The 20,400-nt window shown below is 33.8% G+C and overlaps 1 protein-coding gene across 8 annotated transcripts in view; it reads left to right on the forward strand.

The window, feature by feature from the left end:
* Window positions 1-20,400, forward strand: part of VPS13B (vacuolar protein sorting 13 homolog B) — a 739,916-nt gene that overhangs the window by 407,779 nt on the left and 311,737 nt on the right. For 6 of the 8 annotated variants that reach the window (XM_058564706.1, XM_058564703.1, XM_058564701.1 and 3 more), the window contains 2 exons: window positions 8,199-8,310; window positions 13,624-13,797. In XM_058564706.1, the coding sequence (XP_058420689.1) occupies window positions 8,199-8,310; window positions 13,624-13,797 (286 nt within the window). The remainder of the gene's footprint in view (window positions 1-8,198; window positions 8,311-13,623; window positions 13,798-20,400) is intronic. The other 2 variants (XM_058564705.1, XM_058564707.1) reach the window with 1 other exon arrangement.

Genomic DNA, 20,400 nt, shown 5'->3' on the forward strand with positions numbered 1-20,400 from the left:
GTTTTGCAGTCCTTAGTTACCAATATATCTGGAGATAAATTCAGTGTATTATACTTATGAATTATTAATACAGACCAGTTCCTAGTCTTTCATCCTAATTTTTACTAAAGATTGTCATAAAATTGATTACTTTGAGATGTGAAATTAGTTTCTCTGCATATGCTATATTCTGACAGAACTATATAGTTGTTTTCATCTGTTCAGATAGTTTGTAGAAACACATGAATGGTAAAGAATAAAGAGTTAGTCTTTATTGAGCAATTACAAGTGACGTGAGAGAGAAACCACTAACCAGAAAAGAGGTTGCATATTCATTGCAGAGGCAATGACCTTTATGCTTTCTCCTTATTATCCTTCATTATCTAAATATCTAATTAAAGTTTGGATAATATAATTTGTATTAAAATTACGTAGGTTAAAAAAATAAACCCATGTTTTTACACAATATAGTTCTCTGAGAACCGGTTTGAGAGTCATAATAAAATTTTCTCATAACCATATGAGAAGAGCAACAAATATATAAGGTCACCGAGATTTTCAAACCATCTTTTTGATTTTCCAACTGAGAATAGGAGGAAAACACTACAGAAACAGAAGTAGTTTGGCTTTGTTATTACGGAAAGTCTATTACTTTGGGAAAAGAATCTAGGGTAGTACATTACATTTTAAAAGTAGCATCATATTGTGTTATCTGTAACTTTTTCCAATAAAATTAAATTACAGATATTTTATATCTAGAAAAAAATATGGATAAATAAAATCTTATGATATCTATATTAAAACATTCTAAATGTTTTTTACCAATTAAAGATATTATTTTCCACAATATCTCTCTGGTTGGAATAAAAGCATTCATTTTCCTAACCAGAGTGAGCTCCTGTAATTTCATTTAAAATAAGATACGTTAGTAAGCTTTTACAGTTTCCTGAAAATTCTTTGTAGCATATATTTTATGTTCCCCATTCCATAATTTTCTAATTATTTTCATTTGAATGTAAACAATTGGTAAGGCGAAAATTTCATTGAAATTTAAGAAAAAAAGTGATATTGGGGGTGAGATGTTAGGGTGAGGTGGAGCAAAATATAGGGAGAATGCTCTATGAAAAAATAGGTCATGCAGATAGATCAGAAAGTAAAGCAACATATCTGTTTGTGCTTTTGTAGTGATATAGAAGTATTCAGGAATTACAAATGATCCTCATATTACATGACTTAATTGGTCTTTAGTAATTGTATAACCCTAAGTTGAGTCCTTTTTCCTTTAATATTCTTTATACTGTTTTAATTTAAGGTCTCATACCTTAAATTTCACACCATAAAATATCCATATTGGTCACAAACACAAGCAAAAAGAAAATAAACTAGATGTATATGCTTCATCTCCCATTTATTAAGTTTTAAAATTGGGTCTACAATATAAGGCAATATCAGTATGTTGCTTTTCCTACATGCGCCAGTCAGCTAAGACTTTTAAATAGGTGTGCAATAGTATTTATACTAGTAAATCTTCTTGAATCAGACATAGCTGTTCCTCAATGTGGGCATTTGGTCTGCATTCAAAATTGGCTCATTTGTCTTAAAATATTTTATCTGTTTGACGTACAGAATACTTCTGAATGTCTTTGACTGGTATTTGTTAGTAGAGGGGACATTTTTACAGTGAATTGCTTTTTCATTTTATTTATTTATTTATTTAATATTGAGGTAACATTGGTTTATAACATTATATAAATTTCTGGTGTACATCATGTTTCAACTTTTGTATATACTGTATCATGTTCACCACCAGAAGTCTAGTTGCCACCCGCCCCTTTACCCCTTTCGCCCTACCCCCATTCCCTTCCCCTCTGGTAACCACCAATCTAATCTCTGTATCTTTGTGTTTGTTTGTTTGTTGTTGTTTTTTTATCTTCCACATATGAGTGAAATCATACAGTATTTGGCTTTCTCTGACTTATTTTGCTTAGCATAGTACCCTCAAGGTCCATCTATGTTGTCACAAATGGCAAGGTTGTATCTTTTTTTATGGCTGAGTAGTATTCCACTGTATATGTATACTGCATCTTCTGTACCCATTCATCCCTCAGTGGGCACTTAGATTGTTTCCAAGTCTTGCCTGTTGTACATAATGCTGTAATGAACATAGGAGTGCATATATCTTTTCAAGTTAGTGTTTTTGTGTTCGTTGGATAACTACTGAGAAGTGGAATAGCAGGATCATATAGTAGTTCTATTTTTAACTTTTTGAGGACTCTCCATCCTATCTTCCATAGTGACTGCACCAATGTACAGTCCCACCAGCAGTATATGAGGGTTCCCTTTTTCCCACGTCATCTCCAACAAAAGACCCCAAATAGCCAAAGCAATCCTGAGAAAAAAGAAGAAAGCTGGTGGCATCACACATCCTAATTCACATTTATACTACTATAAAGCTATAGTAGTCAAAACAGCATGGTACTGGCAGAAGAACAGATACACAGATCAATGGAACAGAATTGAGAACCCAGAAATAAACCCACACATTTACGGACAGCTAATTTTTGACAAAGGAGCCCAGGACATACAATGGGGAAAGTCTCTTCGATAAATGGTGTTGGGAAAGCTGCTCTTTCATTTTAGTTAGATTTTCATTGCAGAGCTCCTTTGAATGAAATTATTGTGACTAGCCATGTGAGTGAGAGAAGCTTATGTGACTAACTTATTTTTACCATCCATCTCAGTGTCACAGCCCTTAGGTGGTCATCACTAGGAGGACCTTATTTATAGTGTTAAATGTTTCCTTTTAAGGCAGAATTTACCTGTAAAATGTAAAATGTCTTGATCATTGAATCAAAAGTCTTTTTTTCTCCGTTTTTTTATTGTGGTAAAATATATATAACAAATATATATATATATATTTATGTTTAACCATTTTTAAGTGTATATTAATGGCATAGATTACATTTACAATGTTGTGCAACCACCATCACTATCTATTTCCAAATGTTTTCATCACCCCAACCAGAAACTCTGTACCCATTAAGCAATAACCTGCACTAGTTCTTAGTAACCTCTCATCTCTACTTTCTGTCTTTATGTATTTGTCTTTTCTAGATATTTCATATAAGTAGAATCGTACAATATTTATCCCATTGTGTCTGGCTTATTTCACTTAGCATGTTTTCAAGGTCCATACATGTTGTAGCATGTATCAGAACTTCATTCCTTTTTATAGCTGAATAATATTCCATTGTATAGATGTACCACATTTTGTTTATCCATTCATCTGTCAGACACTTGGGTTGTTTCCACCTTTGGGTTGGCTATTATGAGTAATGCTGCTATGAACACTAGCATGCAAGTGGTTGTTCAAGCCTGTTTTCAATTCTTTTGGGTATGTTCCTAGGAGTGGAATTGCTGAGTCATATGATAATTCTATGTGTAGAATTCTGTTTTTGAGGAACCACAAATCTGCTTGGAACCCCTTTTGAGTAGGGCAGGATTTGTGGTATTTTCTGAGCAACACTAATGTGCAGGCATAGTTCATTCAACGAGAAGAGCACTGGGAGCTCACTGTCAGTAAGGGTGTGGCACCTGTGCTCTGAGCACCTGAGCACCTTTGCAATGAGGCAGAGGTCAGAAGTTCATTGGTTAACTCTAGCTTCATTTCTCTCTTATACTCAGCAGTGGTTTATTGAAACAGATTCTGTGCTTCATTGATTTTTGTACATGTCAGAAGGAATAAGAATCTGGTTATTTGAGGAAAGGGAAAGAAAAAAACCACTTTATTTCCTGTGTGTGTGTGCGTGTGTGTGTTTGTTTGTTTATTGTTTTTGGCTTATTGTGTTATAACCATTAACTAATACTACATATCATGCAGTTTTGTTGATGTTGTTTTAAATTTCCCATTTGGCTGCTGTAACTAGGAATATCCTGAATTGATTGTAATTGCAAAAATATTTCCCGCCTTCTGCTATCTTTTTTTTTTTTAAAGCTGTTTTCTTTTTTTAGTGGTAGTTTTGGTGGGATTTTGAAGGTATAATTCCAAAATTCAGATTACTGAGTACTTCCTAAACGGGTCACCTTGAATATAAGCATTTGGGATGGGGGGATATTGTTATAGCCATCTTTGGAAAATACAGTCCTCCACATTTATCTGTGGACGTTTCATTAATTTTAATCCTTTGCTTATATGAACACTTTTTGCAATAAGCACCTTTTTAGTGGTATTTTTCATGACGTGGGTGAATATATGTGTAGAATAAATTCCTAGCAAAAGGATTGCTAGATCAAAGGGCATGTACCTTTAAAATATTAACGGATGTCAAATTGCACTCTTAAATGGTTGTGCACCAGTTTATACCGATTCCTCATTCTCATCCTAACAGAAGTTTATCAAACTTTTTGGTCTTTTGTCAGTCTCATTAATGAAAAGTGCACTCTTTTTAAGGAGTTGCTTATCTTTTTCTTATTAATAAGAGCTCTCTGTGTATTAAGCCTTTTGTCTTACCTACATTGTATTGCATACATCTTTTTATTTTTGTTTTTTTGTCCTCTGCCTGTGTGTATCAGTCTATGTGATATCTATTTTTAATATCTACATGTATATATCTTTACTTATAGCTATACTTTATATAGATGTTATGAATTGCCAGAATATGTGCCTATCCATAAAAGACAAATATAAAAATGCATGCCAAAATTTCAAAGGTTTTGGCACATTGTATTATGTTAGATTTTTTAACACTTTATCTTTCATCATTGCTACTCTCAATTCAAATGATCATAATTCACCCATGAAAATTTTTTCCATTGCAGTAAAATTCATATAACATAAAATTCACCACTTTAAAGTATATACAGATTTTTAAATGTTTATATTATATGGAAGAGTGAATGTTTCCATTTAATACATTTTAAAATATATGACTAAATAAGGAAAACATAATTAAAGCAGCAATTCCATTAGAAATAAATATGATTACTTAAGTGACTCCAGGGAGATCTACTAAGAATCAAGAGCATAGTATTCATTTTACTCCAGGAAGGCTTTAAAAAGAAGTTTACTTGAGTGATATTTTTATCAGATTAAACTGAAAGTATATTTGTAAATTATGTCTTAATGAGTGTGATTGCATAGCTAAAGTTGCTATATCATACTTCTCAGAAGAAACTATATTATAAAATATCTCCAAGAAATTTCTGCCTGTAGGTCAGAGATGATTGGTAAACTATATGCAGCTATATTTCCCATCAATATACATAACAGTCATTAGGTTACACATTTATTGAGTTTTCTTTCTGTCTCCAACAGCAAATATGACTATAACTAATAAAACCTTTTGTTAATAGCTTTGTGTAGGGCTGTCTCTACAGTATGGCTTTATAAAAGTAGAACATTGCACAGTGGCAAGTTCAAATACCCTTGAGACTTGAGATGTTTTACTATATTGAGTTATTATTGAGAATCTTAAAGGAAAGTTGAAGTCTCCAAATCATTTTTATTTCATGTTGAATTTAAGAAAACTTAGTTACGAGCAACAGTCTTACATTATCTGACAACTGCATGAAAATTCTGCTCTTCATTTAAGCTTTTGATTACTTATACAAGCTTATCATTTCAAAGTTGTTCATAGCCTTTTCGTTTTCAATACACTCTCTCTTGCCCCAAGAAAAGTTAAAATCTTTCAGACTTATATTTCATGTTACATTAAATGTAGAAGTTTTTAATAGTTCATGTGTAAAATTCAGTTAATAATGATAATAAAATATTTAACATTCTAATATTTTATTTAAAGAAGTGATATTGAAAGTCTGGTTTTCCACTTGAATATTGTTTGCATTATGTGCAATTATTATCAAGATTCTGAATCTACAGGTGTTTTACTTCCAGCCTAAGCTATTTATTTCAGAATAGAGGACTGTTTTTTAGATCTAGTGTGAGTCTTCTAGAGTGAGTAGTTCCTCATGAGGCTCAATTTTTAAAAATACAGTTGAAGGAAAGAAGGAAGCCATTCATTTTCATGTTGAAAATGCTTCTTAGAGGGAACATTTCCTCATGTGGTCTAACTATTAAATGCAGGTGAAATAAACCAAAAAAGAGAAGCTTGTTTTTTTCCAACCATAAAGTAACTGAAGAAATGACTCAAGGCACTTTCTTGTATAAATACATGTTTTTATTATTTTTTATTATATCTCAAAGATATGTTTTGATAGCTGAATACTTTTTATAATAAAATTGATTATTTTAATTTAGTTTGTAAATGATATGCATTAAGTGCTTTTTTTAAAAATTATAACTTCATAGTCAGTATAATCTAGTGAGAACACTTTTGGCTCTAACAAAAACAGAATTTTGTTTTTGGATCTGGCTTTGTATGTAACACCAAGTATGTCATTTTTCTTCCATATGTACCTCATTTGCTGTAGTGTTTCTATTACATTTCAGACTTGCATATGGTGGGTAGTATCTGTAGCCTGGAAGAACAGTTAGCAAGTACACTAATTGCACTTTTGTGGTATGGTCTATTCTCCAGGCTTACTATTTATTGATTTAATTGATGCCTGCTGCTTAATCAGAGGTTTTACCCACATGGAGCTATTTGATAAGCTTGGCATAAAATGCAAGATCTGTGAAATGTAAACAACGTTCGTAGTATAAGGACCTATAATCAAGCCAGACCTCTAGTCATTTGAAAATAGTGCAGCTGCATAAGAAGTAGTTTTCTATTTGATCTTTTTTGCTGTGGACATTTAAACGTACTTTATTGTGGCATCCACATGCTAATATTTATCATGATAGCTCATCTCTTTTTTTCCCCCTTTTGCTGTCCTTCCTCCCCACCTTCCTGCCATTTTGCCACTCCTCTATGTACATCTTGTTCTAGTTCCTTCTTTTCCTCACTGAGTATCTTTCTTCTTACTTTTTCTGATTTTCTTAATTCTGACTTTCTTTTTTAGACTAATGTAAGTCAGACCATACTGAGTGTACTGCTGAAGCAGCTGGAAGTAATCTCTTAGCTTTTGCATTCTTTGGGCACCACAGTTTGGGAAATATGGATTATATGCCTTTGTAGGCCTGTTCTGTTCAGGATATTCCTGAGGTCTTGCAGCCAGTCCTTTTCTGTTCCATTTGTGGCAGATGACAATTCCTTGAGAGAAATTATGAGTTTTAGTATATGTTTTCTTCAAAATACATGAAGTTGTGTATTGTTAACAATTTTTAAATAATTTTAAACAGCTACTACAGTAGAATCATCTGTGGGAGAAGAGGGAGTAAAATTTAATATAAATTAATGGGGCTACCAAGAACCCCTATCCATTCTAAACAGTCCTTAGAAAATACATTGAATTAGCTGATGATTTATAGAAAAATTATTGAACTTTATAAGGTGAGCACATATGGTAAAATATTGTTTTATTTAGTACAAAGAAAAGAATCAGAATTGAGGTAACTTTTTACCTTCTATTGTTTTCTGAGATTACTTACCTTAGTTTTAGATTGCATTAGGAGGTGGAACTTTTACACAGGTGTGAAATTACTATTTCTCAAGCAATTTCATAATAGAATTTATTAAAATTAAAAAGTGCCTAGAATATGTGCCTTAAAATGTCCTCGTATATTAAACAACTACTTGGTTTTTTCTTTCTTCAGCATTTCAGCCGTTATATTTGTTTCAGATTTTCTGACATGTTACAGCTTTTAGTGCTATACTGTGTGTGTGTGTGTGTGTGTGTGTGTGTGTGTGTGTGTGTGTGTTGGATTTAATTATTATTAATCATGTAAATTTAAATGGCTTTGAGAATTTATCACTGACTTTGTGGTATCCTTTAATACATATATAGACAACAATGTAATCTTAAGAACTCAGGACTGAAAATTGCTTGGGAGAAAGATGCAGTAGTAAAAGATTATGAAATTAGATAAACATACTGCTTCAGTATACTTATATATATTTAATATCATATGTTTTAATGTTGGGGTGGAGTTTTTTTATTGCCATTTTAATTGTGTGTAACAGAAAACTACTTAATGGGATATAAAGGAAATAGTTAAGAAAATCATCAAATATTTTTATTTTAAGCATAATTTTTTTCCTCGTCCTCATTTATTAGTCTTATCTTTATGTCTCTACCCCATTACTCAAGGTTTTCTCCTTATGCATGAAGTTACACACAGATGCGCTGTATACTTCATAAATCTGTGTCTTTTGTTGCAGTTAATCAGGCAGCAAAAGAAGACACCCTGGTTTTGAAGATTGGCTCTGTTGCGATGGCTCCCCAGGCTGACAATCCCCTTGGCAGATCTGTCCTCAGGAAAGATATTTACCAGTAAGTTTATTTTCTTATGTTCAATCTTGCAACAGTTTCATCCTGCAAAGAAGTACACTGATCAATAAAACTTGCTCAGTGTGGCCTGTAGACATACTTTTCATTCGGGATCTTTTGATATTTAAAACCAGGTTTTTCTGATTTTCTTCAGTTGTGGGTTTTTAAATTCATTCAGACAAATCAAGTATTTCTGTGAAGTGTTGATGAATAACAGAATGTAAGTACCAAGTCACCATAAAACTGAAGAAGCACAGTTTGGAAAATTTTAGCAGACTTTAAATTTGACCAAATCTCTAATCACATAAGAAAACGAGGTCCTCTCTAGCACTGCCATATCCTGCTATCGTCATGTTGTATCAAATGGAAGCATTTTCTTAATTTAACTGTAAGCCGTTATTTGAAATGTAGAACTGTGGATGTCATGTGGATCAAAGCTGTGAAGAAAAGCAAACTTCTAAGGAAAAATTTCACAGTAAACACTTTCTGTGAAAATGCCATGCTCTGGATTTTGTCACCAAGTATTTGCAAACCACACCAAGCATATATGGACGACTAGACTGGTGAACATATGTAATCAACATGATAAAAATAATATATCATTCATGCTGAAGTTGGCACTGCTGTCAGACATAAAAGTACAGTTGCAAATAAACCAAGTGAGAAAAGTCACAGAAATACAGATGAACAAGTATCTTATTCTTTGTGCTGGCCTGTTTTTCAGATGTTGTGGGCTCACTCTTAAAAAAAAAATTCCTATTGTTCTCTAATAGATGTTACTGCTAAGGAAAAGATTATGATTTTTGTAAAGCATTTACCACCTAGAGAGTGACAGCTATTTTTACGTTAAGTGGATCTAAGCATTTTATTTTTTCAAATTTTTCTGATATTTGAGTTAATATTTTTTTCCTTGAATTATATATTATACTCTTTCTTATATTAATTTTTTGGTAACTTATAGTATTCATCCTTAAATAAGTTTTTATTTTGCTAGCTTATGTAAAATCTTAGATGTCAGAACTGAAGGAGGCTTTAGGAATTATCTAATCCAACTTCCTTATTTTATAGATTAGGAAACTGAAGATCCAAAAGAATAGTTGTCTCTAGTCAAATAATGATAGAGCCAAAATTCATATCTTTTGATTCCCTCAGTATCTAGGGAAAGGATTACAGTGGAATCCTTTCTGGTTGAAAATAATTTAATTTTCTAACATTTGGAAATTCTTTCAGATATATTTATCTTTTCTTTTCACTTCAGAGGTAAGTGGTCCTCAAAGAGGGTCTATTTTACTTTTGGTAAAAGAGATATGTTTTGTATTAAAAGAACCTATCACCATCAATAAAGTGAACCACCGAGACTTCCTTTCCTCCTCTGTCCTTTCCATTTTCTGCCTCTTCAGCAGTTGTGTGTGGAGATGTGGCTCTCATATTCCTGCTGTCATTGCTTCCTTCCCTTTGTCCTTCCTGAACTTTTTTTCTCAGTCTCTCTCCTTTACTTTCCCTATATTCTTCATACCTAATTTTTCCTTCCCTTTATGTATCTTCTTTCATTCTTTCTCTATTCTCTTTCTATATTTTTTCCTTACTTTTTTCCTTCTTTCCCAATTTTATTTCCTTCCCTGTTTCACTACTTTAAATGTTTGATTTATTTTATAGAATATAGAAAGATAATGCCAAAAAGTGAATTAATTGTAAAAAAAGCATATATTTTCTCTTTAGATCTTCAGTGCCTCACATTGTGCCTCACAAAAATACCTAAAAATATGTACACAAAAAGTACATAATAAGTACTATATGTTTATAAAATAAATGCCCTTACTTTCTTTTTATAATTGACAACACCAAGGCACACAGAATGTTTACGTTTTGCCAAAAGTGTATACTTAACTAATGGCAGAGCCTTTCAGAATGTATTTCTTATGAATTCCTTTCAAAGTTCTTTTTAAATTCATTCTTCTATTATTTAGTCCTTCCCCTGATTATACAATTTAGTCATTTCACTGTCCTGCTCCCTTTCCATATATTTTAACTTTCTCTTTCATTTAATCTGCTCTTTGTGTTTCTTCTTTCTTTCTTGGTTTTTCTAACTTCTTTGACCTGATAAATGGCATCTATAAAAAACCCACAGCTAACCTAGTTGATGGTAAAAGACTGGGTGCTTTCCTGCTAAGATCAGGAGCAAGACAAGGATATCTGCTCTGACCACTTCTATTCAGCTGTGTAGTGGAGGTTCTAGCCAGCAGAGTTAGGCAAGAAAATAAAATAAAAGACAAGCAGATTGTAGGAAGAAATAAAACTGTCTTTTTGCAGATGACATGATCTTATATATAAAAAATTTTAAGAAATTTGCTGAAAAGTTATTGGGCAAATAAACAAGTTTGGCAAGGTTGCAGGATTCAAAATCAATATTTAAAAGTCAGTTCACAAGGGCCAGCCTGGTGGCATAGTGGTTAAGTTCCCGCGCTCTGCTTCGGCAGCCCGGAGTTCCTGGGTTCGGATCCCAGGTGCAGACCTACACACCATTCATCAAGCCAAGCTGTGGCGGCATCCCACATACAAAATAGAGGAAGATTGGCACAGATGTAGGCTCAGGGACATATTCCTCAAGCAAAAAGGGGAAGATTGGCAACAGATGTTAGCTCAGAGCCAATCTTCCTCACCAGAAAAAAAAAAAAGAATTAAATACTTATGAATAAATTTGCCAAAAGAAATGCAAAACTTCCACTCTGAAAACTACAAAACATTGTAGAAATAAATTAAAGAAGATCTAAATACGTGGAATTATATCCCATGTACATAGATCAGAGGACTTAGTGTTGTTAGATGCTAGTACTTCTCAAAATGATCTACAGAGTCTGCATAATCCCCATCAAAATTCCAGCCTCGGGGCTGACCCGGTGGCATAGCGGTTAAGTTCACCTGCTCTGTTTTGGCAGCCTGGGGTTCGTGGGTTCGGATCCCAGGGGTGGACCTATGCACCGTTTATCAAGCCATGCTGTGGTGGTATCCCATATAAAGTAGAGGAAGATGGGCATGATGTTAGCCCAGGGCCAATCTTCCTCAGCACAAAAGAGAAGGATTGGCAACAGATGTTAGCTCAGGGCTAATCTTCCTCAAAAAAAAAAAAAAATTCTAGCCTAGCTTCTTTGCAGCAATTGACAAGCTGATCCTAAAATTCATATGGAAGTTCAAGGTATCCAGAATAACCAAAACTATCTTGGAAAAGAACAACAAAGTTGGAGGATTCACACTTCATGATTTCAAAACTTATGGCAAAATAGTAGTAATCAAGACAGTTGGAGTACTGGTGTGAAGATAGGCATATAGATCAATGAATAGAATTGAGAGTTCAGAAATAAACCATCATGTTTACTATCCATTGGTTTTTGATAAAGGAGCCAAGATAATTCTTTGGTAAAGAATAGTCTTTTCAACAAATGGTTGTCAGACTACTGAATATCCACATGGATTTGGACCCTTACCTGACACCATACACAAAATTTAACTCAAAATGGTTCAGAGCCCTAAATATGAAAGTTTAAATTCTGAAACTTATAGAGGAAAACATAGGAGTAAATCGTTGTGACCTTGGATTAGGTAATGATTTCTTAAAAATGATACCAAAAGCACAGAGGACAAGAGAAAAAATAGATAAATTGGACTTTATCAAAATTATAAACTTTTGTGCTGCAAAGGACTCTATCAAGAAAGTGACAATCCACAGGATGTGAGAAAATATTTGCAAATTATGTATCTGATAAGAGGCTTGTATCCAGAATATGTAAAGAACTCTTACAACTCAATAATAGGACAAAAATGGGTGAATTATTTGAATAGATATATATATCCAAAAAATATTTATATAAACATGGTCAATAAGTGTATGTAAAGATGTTCAACCCAATTAGTCCTTAGGGAAATGCAAGTCAAAACCACACCCGCTAGAATAGCTATAATCAAAAAGACAACAGATGTGGAGAAATTGGAACCCTCATACATTTCTAGTGGGAATGTAAAATGGTGCAGGTGAGGTGGAAAACTGTTTGGCAATTCCTCATAGAGTTACCATAGGATGCAGCAGTTCTTCTCTTAGGTAAGTTCCCAAGAGAACTGAAAACATATGTCCACGTAAAAGCATGCACACAATGTTTATAGCAGTGCTATTCATAATAGCCAAAAAGTGGAAACTGCTCAAAGGTTCATCCACTGATGAATGGCTAAACAAAATGTGGTATACTCATACAATGGAATAGTATTCTGCCATAGAAAGGAATGAAATATATGTTGTAACATGGATCAACCTTGGAAACATGCAAAATGAAAGAAGCCAGACATAAAAGCCACATATTATATGATTCCATTTATATGAAATGTTCAGAATAGAAAAACCTATACAGACAGAAAGTAGGCTAGTGGTTGCTAGGAGAGGAGAGAAGAATGACTGCTAATGAGATAGGATTTCTTTTGGAGGTGATAAAAATGTTCTGGAATTAGTAGTGATGTACAGTGAGTAATTGTACAATACATGATGTATAGTGAGTACAATGAGAATATACCAAAAAAACACTGAATTGTACACCTCAAAAGGGTAAATTTTATGAGGTGTCAATTATATTTCCATAAAGCTGATTTAAAAAAAAAAAAAGCAAACACTGATGTCACAGAGAAGTCCAGAGGAATTAAATTCCGGACAGAGAAATACCCTTCCTAGGTGAGTGGAGACTGGGCGCTCTTTTCAACTCTGGATATTTGCCTTGTCTGGCTGTAAGGAGAGGGATTTTGTTGTGGGAAGGAGAAATCAAGGAACATTTATCAGTCATGTGGTTAGTGACATATTGAGAGTAGTGAGTGACATATTGGAATCTGGAGAAGCACCAAACACACAGTCTGTTCTCCATAGTGCTTTTTCTAAGTGTTGGGTGAGGAGAGGAAGCTGGTAAGAAGAAACTGAGTTTCTCAAAGTTTCATATTCCTTAAAAGACAAAGCCATGCTAGAGATGCGGCGTTCAATACAGTAGCCGCTAGCTACTTGTGGCTATTCTGCTTTTGAAATGTGGCTAGTCCAAATTGAGATGTTCTGTAAGTATAAAGTATACACAAGATTTTGATGAATTAGGAGGAAAACAAAATATCTCTTTAATAATCTTTATGTCAATTATACATTGCAATGACAATATTTTAGGTATACTGAGTTAAATGTATTATTACAACTATTTTCCACTGTTTTTTAAACTTTTTTTCAAAATAACTACTAGCAAATTTTAATTTACATAGGTGGCTCACATTTGTGATTTGCATTATATTTCTATTGAACAGTGCAACTCTATTAAGAGAGACCTACAGCAAACCCAGGACAAGTTTCACCCTTGAGACATTTGAAACCAAAAGTGAATCGAGTTTAACTAAAGTTGCAAATCTGTCCCAAGCTAGCTCAATTTCTGAGTGTATTGAAATGATCCACCCTTTGCCCATTTTGCCTGACAGGAAAAGGTGAGCCTTCTCTGGGAGAAAATAACATTCTATTTTCTTAGTCTTTTTATACATGATGTTTGATATAAAATATTATAAAATGTCAGAGAAGCAGGAAAATTTGACGCATTATCAGGAGAAAATTTAACCAGTAGAAAAAGACCCACAGATAACTGATATGTTGGAATTTGTAGACAGGAGTTTGAAATAACTGTTATTAATATTTTAGAGAAAAATGTTGAAAAGATGGAAGATTTCCTAGAAATGAGCTCTATATAAAATAAATTGTATTGTATCTGAAATTAAGGACTCATTGGATAGCCATAACAGCAGATGGACAAAGCAGAAGATGGGATTAGTGAGCTTAGAGATAGCTGAATAGAAATTACCCAAACTGAAGCACAGAGAGGGAAAAAAGGAATAGAAAAGAAAGAAAGGAACAAGAAGGAGAGCAAACTGAAAAACACGTGGGGCACTGTCAAATGGTCTAACATAATGTGTAATGAGAACTCAAGGAGTAGAAGAAAGATAGAATGGAACAAAAGGAAGAAATAAAGAGATAGCCCTTGAGACTTTTCTAAAATTAACAATAGTCATTAATGGGCAGACTCAGGAAGCTCAGTACCCTATTCTCAATCCAAGCAAAATAAATGCAAAGAAAACTACCTCTAAGCACAACGTGGTCAAATTATTGAAAATCAAAGACAAAGAAACTCCTCCCTGACGGGCTGAGTGGGGATGCTAAGCAAAGCAAGAATGCAACAGTATCTGCCTCCCTCAACACAGGTTTCAAGACCTAAGACAGTACTCAGGAGGAGAAGCATTTATCCTTAATAAAGTTTGACATTTTGGTTAATAAAAAAATTAAGAGAAAAATCTTAAATGCAACCAGTACAAAAAAGACATATTACCTTTGAAGGAACAATAGTAAGACTGAAATAGCTGAAGATCTTAAATTTTGAAGGTGAGAAAATTCCTAGGGGACATGGGACCAAGTATTCTTCAAATACTTGGCCTATCTTGTGTCATAGGGAGTAGCTTCATTCCTTTTGAAGCTAAGAGTAGACCTAGGATATTAGTGGATATTACAGTGACACTAATTGGAGCTCAACAGAATGAAGATCTGTCAAATTATAAAAGTCTAATAATAAATGAGGCTATTTGTTCATTATTCATTGTTGAACAAATGTTTATTGGGAGCCTACTGTGCACCAGGCACTATTCTAGGTATTGGGTGTACATCAGTGAGCAAGACAAAGAAAAATCCCTGCTCTCGTGGAACTTGCTTTCAATGGGGGAGCAAGACAATTACAAATAAATAAATATTCTGGTATATTAGTATATTATAAGTGCTATGGAGGCAACACAGCAGGACAGAAAATGGGGAGTTACAGATGGATAGCATGGCCTAATCAGAGAGGACACCTCACTGAGAAAGCACAAGAATCCTGAAACAAGAGTGTGTAAAAGAAGCCAGTGGCAGCTGAAGTAGTATGTGCCAGGGGGAATGTAGTAGGTTGTGATATAAGAGACATTATGGAGGAGCGTTATAGGCCGTTGTGAAGACTTTGACTGTTATTTTAAGTGAGATGTGGTTGTGGGGGAAAATAATCCATTCATGCAGAATTTTGAAATAATGCTTTTGTTGTTTATTAAATATCTACCTGCATAAATAAATGAAGGGATCACCAGCAGGAACTAATGGTACACATTTGAAGAGAGGTGAAATATGCGTTTAAAAACAAAGGGAGTCATAGTTCAGAAGAACAAATGGGAGTTGCATATTGATCTCTAAAAGTGTCATGTTAACGATTATTTCTGCTATTTGAGTTACTGAATGTGTGACGTGAAGTTCTTTTGATTATGGAGGGGTTGATTTTTTTATCAAACGAGGAGCTCTCAGAGAATTTGAGCAGAGAAGTGGCATGATTCCATTTATATTTAGGCGGATAGTTCAGGCCAACATGTGAAGAACAGACTGCAGGCAGGGAAGGACAAGGGTTTGTGACTACTGGAATAATCTTGCCAGGAGATGATGGTGGTGTGGCCCAGGGTAGTGGCTGTGGAGATGATGAGAAGTGGTCAGATTCTGGAAATGTTTTAGAGGTAGAGCCAAGAGAATTTGCAGATGGATCGCACGTGGCATTTGGGACGAAGGAGATAAAGATAATTCAGTTATATGGCGTAAGCAACTGGAAGGAAAAAATTAACTGAGGGAAGGAAAACTGTGGGAGGATTTGATTTGGGAGTTGGGCAGGTGGATATCAGTAGTTTATTTTTGAAAATGTTGACTATCTCGGGAGGTAGTGAGCTCTCATCGCTGGTGTAGCAGAGGCTGATTACATAGAAAGCTTAGAAGGCGTTGTGATTTATGTTGAATTAGACCAGTGCTTCTTAAATTTAATGTGCCTACAAATCACCTGGGGATCTTGTTAAAATGCAGGTTTTGACTTGGGAGGTCTGGGAGGAGGCCTGAAATTCTACGTTTCTACCAGCCGTCTCAGTGACTGGGTATGACGCTGATGCTGGGTGATACTGATGTACTGCATGAAGGACCACACCTTGTGTAGCAGATTAGATCAGTGATTTCCAAACCTTTTTAAAAGAGAGGATTTTATATAAAAATATTTTTAATTAATGCTAGTAATTTTTAGTGCTAAAAATTCAAACATTGTAAAAAGATGACAAAAAGTGAGTATCCTCCATTCGCAGGCTTTCCCACTTCCTAACAAGATTGCCCTTAGTGGAATCTTTTTTTAACTTCAGATTTTTCACAAACTTTTAGTTGATAATGGTTGTTACTTTTGTAATCTATAGTTCATAAAATGTAAAATAATAAAACTTCTCTTAACTTACTAAAACCTTGGATGAATTTGTACTTTATTACTCTCAAAAGCATCTGATCCACTGGAAAACAGCAGAGCATATTATATAGAACATATTATTTATTCTTTGTTCATGGTCAGCCATATATCATCATGCACCCCTCCTTGAACCCTCTACCCTCTTTAACTGCCTCCTCCTAGCCTACTGATCTACCTCGCTTACAACTCTAATTCCTGTACAAGATGATCTCCCAGTTTCCTTTCAGTTCAATCTGAGTCTGCTGTTCTAGGAGGTGTTCAAGCATTTCCCTGACTTATACCATAGTTCTGATTTTCTTTATCTTACACAACCTCTTTTCCTGAGAGATGATTCAGATTCTTGTCTCAAGCTAAAAAAGAAGCAAAGAAACAATTAAGGATGAAAGGTTATAAAGGCAAAATTTTTTTAAAATTACCTATGTGGAAAGTGTTCCTTCATAGGCTGATTTAAGGAAGTTAAAATAAAATAGAGATTATAAAGAAGTTAAATTAGTGTTTAAATACATTTGTAACTTAAGCATATTAAGAATCTAATAAATTTGATTACACTTTTATATAAATGATTTATATATTTTTTAGAGACTTTGTTATACAAATGCTGATACATCATCTGCAGCTCATTAACTACAGTGTTTATGGTTGTTTCTATTAATTCAGGACCGTAAGCCATTTTATAGTATAATTGCTATAGGAAGATTACATTGGATTTATATTAGTTCCATTCCTAAGACTTCTCTAGAAATTTCATTGACTGTGATCCTGAGTAGTGTCTATAAGTAGTTTGACTTGATTTTCATTGTCTTAAATAATTTTCTAAAAATGGTTTTTAATATGAGAAGTAGAATAAATAGCCCTATATCAGTCATTAGAACAGTAGGGATCTTTGAGACATTTATGGCATATATGCCATATGCCATATGGCATATATTGCATATATGCATGCATTAGTTCATTTATTTATTAAATATAATTGATTAATTATTTCCATTATTCAACAGATATTTATTGAGTGCCTATAATGTACTAAATACTAATGATAGATATATATTTTTGATTAGAACTTATGGTACCTCCCTTCATGGAACTCAAGACCTCAACCACATCATTTGAGTCACTGAAATTACATTGTGAGGCTCTGATAGATTTCATATCATAATAACGCATGCTTTCTCTGCAAAGCCTTGCACAACGTTTGGATAGATGAAAATCGGAAGTTATGAACTTGTACCCTAAACTTTTTTGTGGTTCCATTTTTATGGTAAGTGTCCTTACAGCATTCTGCCCTACATCTTCTGAAAATTATTATAAGAGGAAAGAGTGATTCCAGAAGTTCCATCCAGATTTGCAGTTTTCACAAGGGAATAGAGAAAATTTCAATTCTGTTCAAATTTTTTTCTTTTTAAAAGTAGCAGAGGGAATAAAAATGTTAATGTTAATTATTCGTGAGTCTAATTAAGTAAATGCATCACTTTTTGGGTACATTTTAATGGTCTGTTTTGTAAAATTGTTTTTTTTTTTTTTTTTTTTTGGTGAGGAAAATTAGCCCTGAGCTAACATCTGTTGCCAATACTCCTCTTTTTGCTGAGGAAGATTGGCCCTAGGCTAACATCTGTGCCCATCTTCCTCGACTCTATTTGTGAGACGCCTGCCACACCATGGCTCAATTAGTGGTGTGCAGGTCCTCGCCCAGGATCTGAACCTGCGAACCCTGGGCCGCCGAAGTGGAGCACGCGAACTTAATCACTACGCCACTGGGCCAGCCCCATAAAATTCTTTTTATAGTCCAAGTTTAAAAAAAAATATTGTTTACAATTTAGTTTATCATTATTCACTCATCAAGTTAAAATACAAAAAGTTAAAATAAGATTTTAAAAAATTACTTATAAATGAATTGGTAGAATACCTTTTTTATAGCAAATCTACCTTTATTTTAATCTATTAATAAACCTATATTACTAAGATTTTTTTAAATGTATAGTAGTGTTCATTTTTAAAAAATTAATACCAAGGTATGTACATAGAAAATGGAATTCCTCTCCCTACCAGGACTTACTACCAGTGCTAACCACTTCCTTACTCTAAGTTGACACTCATTTAGACCATTTTTCTGTGTGGTATGTGTGTATGACTGTGTCTGTCTTAAATAATAGGATTGTACTCTACCTAGTGATCTGCAGCTTGGATTTGTTTTAACTCATTAATGTATTGGTGGGCATCCTTCAGTGTCATCGTATTCAGAAATACTTGCCTGTTTTTGAACTAATGGTTTTAGATGGCATAGATCAAAAGACGATTTAAAGACTACTTTTTTGTTTCTACCCAATAAAATTTTCTCCATTATTAAAAAGCTCCATGAAAACTTAAAAACTTTTGTAGAACACATTGTGACCAAGACTTCCCAGACTTCAAAACATTATTATACCTGAAAAACTGTAGAAGGAAAACTGAGTTATTTCCTTCACTGAAATAGCTACTAGGGTGGTCCTTGAAGAACAAATATCTCAATACCAATAGGAAACTGAGATTATTATAGCTAAAGTGTTCTTTGTTACAGTTTGAATTGCAAAGGCCATGTGATTCACAATTCGACACTACTATGTAAATTAAAATATTGTAGGCGTTTTGGCTTAGAGTACCACTTTGAAACATTATTTGGTGATAGCAACTCTCTGTTCAACATCTGTCATAGTGCTCAATTTTTAACATGACAGAATCCCTGTCATTTAACGAAATGTGCATCTTCCTCTGTGATCTGACCTCAACATATACTTCAAATCTTACCACCAATTGCTTTCTTACATAAGACGCTTGTTTAAGTTAAATGTTTTGTTTGCCCCGATAATGTTTAGTATGTTCTTTTCTATGGCCCTGTTTATGTATGCGTTTTCAACTTTCTTGAAATATAGCTTTCTTCCAGCTCAGCCTTGTAGAGAATTTTTGTTATAAAAACTTTTACATTGGTGAAATTAGGGATCCTTTAAAAATCTTATTCGTTGGTGTTCAATGTTACTAATTTTAAAAAATTCTTAAGAATAACGTCTGTCTTTTAATGTCTCACTTAAATCCTGCTGTCTTTTTGAAATCTTTCATAACCATTTTACTTAGAAGTAATGCCCCCTTTCTTTGGCCTTCTATACCGCTGTCTGACCTACCTTTCTGCAATTGTAATATAATAGTAGTAGCAGTAGTAGTAGTAGTGGTGGCAGCAGCATCAGTAATAGCTAACATCTTGAATGCTTCCTCTGTGTCAAGGATTCTACTTGATGTTTTCACTGCGAAACTTACCTCACAATAACCTTAAGAGTCAGGTATTATGATTGTCTGTATTTTAGAGACAAAACCTGAGTCTGTAGACATTAAATAATTTCTCCTGGGTCAAACATAAAATAAGTGGCACAACCAATTCCCATTGCCCATGCTCTTTACCACTACATCTTGTGGCCTGTAACTGAGTTTCTTGTAAGACAGACTGGCTTTAATTCATCTAACTTACACTTAACCAGTATATAAAATTAAGTTTGAAACTTATGTTTTTTGAAGTTTCTCATTTATATTCCATTACATTTTGTTACTGTTTAGATGTTAGATTTTTTTTCTAACAACATTCTTGTTAACAGTGAGTAAATTGAACTATCAGGTACCAATTTTAGTGCATTTTCCTTAGGTTCCCTAAAATATTCCAAGCTGAGATAACTTAACATTATAGATATTAGAGTCATAGTTTATGGTGAAAACACATAACTCCAGTGTTTGAGTTCTT

This window comes from Diceros bicornis, chromosome 21 (genome assembly GCF_020826845.1).
Source record: "Diceros bicornis minor isolate mBicDic1 chromosome 21, mDicBic1.mat.cur, whole genome shotgun sequence".
NCBI lineage: Eukaryota > Metazoa > Chordata > Mammalia > Perissodactyla > Rhinocerotidae > Diceros > Diceros bicornis.